The sequence below is a fragment of the Olea europaea genome, unplaced genomic scaffold (assembly GCF_002742605.1).
Source record: "Olea europaea var. sylvestris unplaced genomic scaffold, O_europaea_v1 scaffold2488, whole genome shotgun sequence".
Classification (NCBI taxonomy): Eukaryota; Viridiplantae; Streptophyta; class Magnoliopsida; order Lamiales; family Oleaceae; genus Olea; species Olea europaea.
The window spans coordinates 86,033-92,462 of record NW_019243107.1 but is presented as its reverse complement, the minus strand read 5'-3'; the positions used below and the strand labels follow the sequence as shown (position 1 = coordinate 92,462).

The 6,430-nt window shown below is 34.7% G+C and overlaps 1 protein-coding gene across 4 annotated transcripts; it reads left to right on the top strand.

The window, feature by feature from the left end:
• The first annotated feature begins 204 nt into the window (after positions 1-204).
• LOC111382387 (TBC1 domain family member 2B-like) lies at positions 205-5,361 on the top strand. Of its 4 annotated transcripts, none has more exons than XM_023006343.1 (7): positions 205-1,009; positions 3,624-3,740; positions 3,856-4,034; positions 4,122-4,221; positions 4,323-4,400; positions 4,481-4,582; positions 4,983-5,115. In XM_023006343.1, the coding sequence occupies exons 1-7, from the start codon at positions 527-529 to the stop codon at positions 4,986-4,988; spliced, it is 1,065 nt and encodes a 354-aa protein (XP_022862111.1). In that variant the 5' UTR covers positions 205-526; the 3' UTR covers positions 4,989-5,115. The 4 variants fall into 4 exon arrangements, with proteins under 4 accessions (XP_022862111.1, XP_022862109.1, XP_022862112.1 ...); XM_023006341.1 differs by having other exon boundaries at positions 206-1,009; positions 5,061-5,361; XM_023006342.1 differs by having other exon boundaries at positions 207-1,009; positions 4,128-4,221; positions 5,061-5,361.
• The last annotated feature ends 1,069 nt before the right edge of the window (positions 5,362-6,430 follow it).

Below are 6,430 nucleotides of genomic sequence, written 5' to 3'. Positions count from 1 at the left end.
GCAGACTTTTTACTTTCTATTTTTTTTTTTTCAATTGTCATGTCAGAATGTCAACAAAAGTGTAAACCTCGATGTACATATAGCATGGTCGCTCAAAATGTGTATTTTCATGTGTAATATGAGACTGGTTCTTAACTTTGAAATTAATATCATGTTAGTTTATTTAAATCTTAATGATTTATATAGATTAATAATGAGGGACAGAGCAGCACAGGATAACGTCAAATTCCGACCACACTGACTCCTCATTCTCGAAGTCAGACCAAGGATATTTCTCCATATCTCTAAATTTAGGATTTTTCTTTTTCTTTTACCCTTCCCACCTCTATCCGTTTTCTTCTTCCTCGTCTTCTTTTTTTTGCCATTTTTTCTTGTTTTCCTTCAAAATTTTACCGTTTTATGATTTCGTAAGTCAGTTATTGGGGTTCTCTTTCTCTCTTCCCTAACCTGATTCTTCTGTTCTTGATCTGTCCATCATCTGTTGGGTTTAATAATCTCCAGAAGTTACATTATTATCAATAATAATATGATGTATGGAGGCACCCAAAGCAAGATAGACTTGGCAATTGAATACCAAGCACAGATACCCATATTGAGGCCAAGCATTCGTGCAAGACGGGCAAATATAACGGTGAAATTCCAAGATCTGTATGGTTTCACAGTGGAAGGCAATGTCGATGATGTCAATGTGTTGAATGAGGTGAGAGAGAAGGTGAGGGAACAAGGCAGGGCATGGTGGGCATTAGAGGCTAGCAAAGGTGTAAATTGGTATTTGCAGACTCGGTCCTCCACAACCCTCAAATCATCCCTCAAATTCTCTGTTTTGGTCAATGGTATGACGCTAAAGAAGCTCATTAGGAAGGGTATCCCACCAAGCTTGAGGCCTAAGGTCTGGTTTGCCTTATCCGGAGCTGCCAAGAAGAAGTCCACCGTTCCCGAGAGCTATTACAATGACTTGACTGGTGCAGTCGAGGATAAGGTCACCCCGGCCACTAAACAGATTGATCATGTAAGGATCTATTTTTCAGCTAAATCTTTATGAATTATTAATCCAACATTGGAATTAGATAACTGTTTGGCTTTTGATTCTTGTGCAACAGTGGCTATATGATATTCTTCCATTAGAAGTTTAGCAAGAGAACGTGTCACAGTATTACATAAATTTAGCAATTTGATCCACCGGTTTAAAATTTAAATTAATTTGTTCAGATATGCATTTCATAGTTTTGTTGTGGGCAGCATTATAACGCTTGCTGTGTTATTTTCTAATTATGCTCTTGTAGTGTTTTTCTATTAGTTATGCACATTAAAGTGAGTTACAGATTCAGAATGATTATGTTATATCCTGAGTAGGTGCAAGACACCTCCTTTCTCATGAGTTCCGTCAGAAATTGCCGAACTTCTCAAAACATGGAATAATTGGATAGATTATTTAGGAATTCCCTTCCTTTAGTAATTTAATATTTCGAAACAAGGGTAAAGACAAAAGCTATGAATAGTGGAGATATTGAAATTAAAAAGGTGAATTATCAAGACGACACCAAAGTCTAAGATGCTGCGATAAAGTGATTGACATTATGTTGCACATGATTTCACATGATTTGAAGTCTTACTTCCATAATAAGTTTTTTGAACAACTAATAGTTGACAGTTGTCAGAAAATATATGGAATATGAATGGGGACTTTGTCAAATTTAGGTTTTAGCCCCCGTTTGATTATGATTTTTCACCCCAAAAAATCATTTATTTGACCATTACTTTCTTATGTCAACCGTCATTTTTTACTTCTTCACTCGAAGGTGGGACCAACTTTTCTTTCTAACGGTCAAAAAATTGATTCTCAAAAAAAGCACTACCGAACAGGCAGTTAACAGGATTCTTTTACTTTAGATCAATGAATCAGATTCAACATATTAAGGAAAAAAACACGATTGTACTACAAGTTTAAAAGAAAACTTTCAATAGTATAGATATTATTATTTTTTTTTACTATTGTAAACATTGCGAGTTCCATTGGAAAGTTTGCTGTTCTAACACTAACCAAATTGTTTCTTTTCTATCTTCTAAAAACTGAAATGTGTAGGATGTTTCCATCTAAAGGAGTTAGAACTTTGACCATGATACTTAATTTATTGTCTTGATAAGTCAATCTGTTCCGTATGTTGTTCTGCTGGAGGTAATCGTTCTCTGTTCGCTTCCTTCTTAATATTGTGTGTGAGTGGGCGGGGTGCATGCATGGAGCGAGGAAGATTCCATGCATTTAATGCTTTGATAGTTGATAATCTCAACTTTTTTCTTGAGGATTCTAGCTGTCTTTAACATCAACGAGGAATATCCGATTACTTTCTTTTTCATTGCGTATATTCTTCTGTTTACATTAATAATTTCTGAAACATAATCAAGCACCTTCGTGTTTTTATGTTGGTTAATATTTGGCACATGAGTTGGTTGACTTGACTCAATATTGTCAATGAAAATTGTGATATAATCTAACTTCATTGCTCCATCCAACATTCAGCAGTTCAAAAATGGAAATATTGAAATTACCAAAACTGAGGGAACATCCTCATATTAAGCCCCCGTTTAGCCCCCATTTTTGGTAATGAAAATGGGGGGAATAGTGTTTTGTTGAAAAATGAGTGGTTGAAAAAGAAGGAAAAATTTTCGATTTACGTGTAATATTATTTTATGGAAGATTGTGTGGTTGAAAATAGGGAAGGAGAAAAATAGATGTAATCTTAATGTCGATAGATGTTCCGCTTCTCTGCTCAACAAAAAGACGCAGGGATGTGCTAACGTGATCTTTGCCCTTCTTTCCTGTTAGTCTTATTTGTTTCTCAAATTATAACTGAGAGTTGGGATGTCGGGAAGAAGAGAGATTTTTGATGAGGGAATACAAGTCAGGATGGTTGTGATATGTTGATGTGGATTTTGTGAAAACGGTTAATGTAGTTCATAGATCAGATTGATCAATGGAGATTTATTTGCTATTCATTAGACATGTTATAGAGTAATAGGTATCAGAGCCCAAACAAGTCATACATAAATGAACTCCAATTTATGATGGGGGAATACAAGTCGAGATGTTTGCCATATGTTGCTGTAAATCTTTTGAAAACGGTTAATGTAGTACGTATAATAAAATAATTAACAGAGAATCATTTGCTATTGTTAAGGTGTGCTCTAGAGATATCAGACTCCAAAGTTTTATGGTAGAATGGGGAGTGACAAGGACAAATTAAAACTAAATGAAGTTATTACGAGTGGAACAGTCACTTGAAATTCAATAAAGAGATAACCCCAGACCTAGCAGGGGTTAGCCAGCTCCTAATTATTTGGATAAAAGTTTACTACATTGTCTCTAAAGTTTGAACTCTCATAGCATTAAAAAATTGGTGTAAGTCACTTATCTATAGTAAAATACCTAGTTAGCTACGAGGATGTAATTTCTAGCAAGCTACAAGATATTTGAGATTGCACAAACAACAACTGCAGTAGTGGGAAAGTTTGTCTACTTTACTTGTATCATGATCTTTTGATCCTAGATGCATTATTTTTTTATTTTTTTATCTTTGCATTGTTCCATGTTTTTAATCACGTATTCTAATAATGCATGAATGCAGGACCTGCCGCGAACTTTCCCTGGTCACCCGTGGTTGGACACTCGCGAAGGTCATGCTGCTCTTAGGCGTGTTCTTGTTGGGTATTCATTCCGTGATTCTGATGTCGGTTATTGTCAGGTGGATTCTCTTTTCACATTAGTAACAATACAATAACATTCATGGCCAAATAGATCTTTTCAACATTTGGGTATTTTTGACTGGATCAAACTTACCTAAATGAATTATGGCGTAGGGTTTAAATTATGTTGCGGCATTGTTATTGCTAGTGATGAAAACAGAAGAAGATGCTTTCTGGATGCTTGCTGTTCTCTTAGAAGATGTGCTAGTTAATGATTGTTATACAAATAACTTATCTGGATGCCATGTTGAACAAAGAGTGTTTAAAGATCAGCTGACCAAAAAGTGTCCAAGGTCTTCTCTCTTTTCTCTTGTTTGATGCTGATATGGTTTCATATTTTCAATTTTTCGTGGTCTTTTAAAGTTGAAGATAAAAGCAAGATGCAGGATAGCTGCTCATTTGGAAGCTATGGAGTTTGATGTTTCTCTTGTTTGCACGGAGTGGTTTTTATGTCTATTCTCTAAAAGCTTGCCATCAGAGGTTAGACTACTTTTCACTTTGCTCTCTCATATATGAAATACGTAAACACCTCCGTATTCAATTGGGCTGATTACTAACAATTTTCCGTCCATTATTTGAAGACAACCCTTCGGGTATGGGATGTTCTTTTCTATGAAGGGGCCAAGGTTCTGTTTAACGTAGCATTAGCAATTTTCAAGGTGACAAACCTTTTTCTTTCATTTTATTCTTTTGGATTTCAGCTCAATAATGGAAAATGAAGACTTTTTGATGAATACAGATGAATGAAGAAGAGTTGCTTACGGCACATCATGTTGGTGATGTGATTAATATTATACAGAGAACCACTCATCATCTTTTTGATCCTGATGAATTATTAACGGTAACGACCCTCTCAACGCTCACATTCTCACATCAAAGGGATCACTCTGTTGTCTAAATCCTAAATCGATCATCTTTTGTCCCCTATTGAATACAATATTCAGTTTAGTTTAGTCTAAATACAATAGCTCCTTGTTTCTTGTTATTTACTCCTCCATAAATTCACACACTAATCGTATTCTTCCCGTTAAGTGTAATGAGTAATAGAAAATGGATAAAGGAAAAGCCTTTCAAAGAGTATCTGATGGTATAATAGTCTTTTTACCATTAGATCAGTGTCAACAGATGGGAGCAATGAGCATGATTTTGCTTATTATTTCTAATACAATGGTAATAACCCATCTATTTTCTTGATCTAATGTTTTTTCATTTTCTTTCGTTCCTTATTGGCAAATGAAAAGTTGTGAAGTTGGCTGGGTTTTATTCACTTTCAAGCAATCAATTGTGACAGAGAAATTTGTTTCACAAATGTGTGGTAGGTTGCCTTCGATAAAATTGGGTTTATGACAACTACGACGATATCAAAGGAAAGGAAGAAGCAGGAACCAGCAGTTCTGGCAGAGCTTGATCAGAGATTAAGACGGCTAAATTCCTTAAATGAGGATGACAAATAACATGTTCGACTTTGATGGCATTTGTTGCTTCAAATTTGTAATCTGTGTAAGTATTAGTTGGCGAACGTGTATTTCTCGACCTGTTTAGGAAACTTTCTGAATTCTGTAAGGATTCAGTTGCATTATAAGTCGATCGTCTTGATCTTGTTCATTCATTTTCGAGGTTTCTCGTTTGCCTTCAGTCTAATAACAAAGATGGTTTATGAGAGAGCTAAGTTAATGTTGAAGTTTGGGTCCAAATAGAGGTGGCTCCTTCCTGTCCCTAATGAAATTTGTGGGAGTTGGGGGTAAATACAATTTAAATATTAAATTAAAAATAAATAAAATAAGAGAGTCAAGATGGAGATCATGTTCCCGTCCGTGCCTCGATTCTCCGACCAAAAATTGGGTTACCTCAAATAAAATTATCATTTCTATACCTCTAATCCTTTAATTTTATTTTCACAAAATTCTCTCTAATTATTACAACTTCTCTAATATTATTTTCTAATTCCTTCTGTTATTTACCTTCATATATTTTAAGTTTAAAATCTGTTAATTTTCCATAAAATGGATTTTATAATAATGAAGTATTTATTTATTATGAGGGGTTCACTAGTTAGTATAATAATTACACATCACCAAATGAAACTTAATTTTATATACACCTCATTGACAAACTCTATTTGTCAATGTTGTCAAGATTGGATCGGAGGCCGGTTCTACCAAAAAAATTGATAACATTTCAATTATACGTTTAAAAAGAACTGCCAGTTCATTTTAGAAATTTATTTTTAATAATTTTCTTAGTAAAGGCCAACCTTCAATCTTGATTCAACCAATTGACCCATAATCTTTAATATTTTTCGAGTCAATATCCACATCGATTTTAAAACATTGTAAATTGTAGGAAATGTTGAGGATAGATGTTTAACATTCCGTTGAATATGAGAAACGCTTTGTTGCATATTGAGGACCGTGTCAATTGCATGCCGAGATTTTTAAAATTGCATCATAATATTTTATTTTCCTCTTGAAGATCATGACATACAATGACTATTTAACCTATTAATCAATATAAAGCAGTCAACGATAAGTATGAGATCCACGAATACAAATATAATCTCATTCACGCAAACGCGGACACAGGTGGTGCATGGTTGTCGTCAACTCATGCCGTAAGGTGTTGTGTTCAAAAAAATTCCCAATTCTCCTTTTGGGGCTTAGACGACCCGAGTAACATGGGATACGTGGAA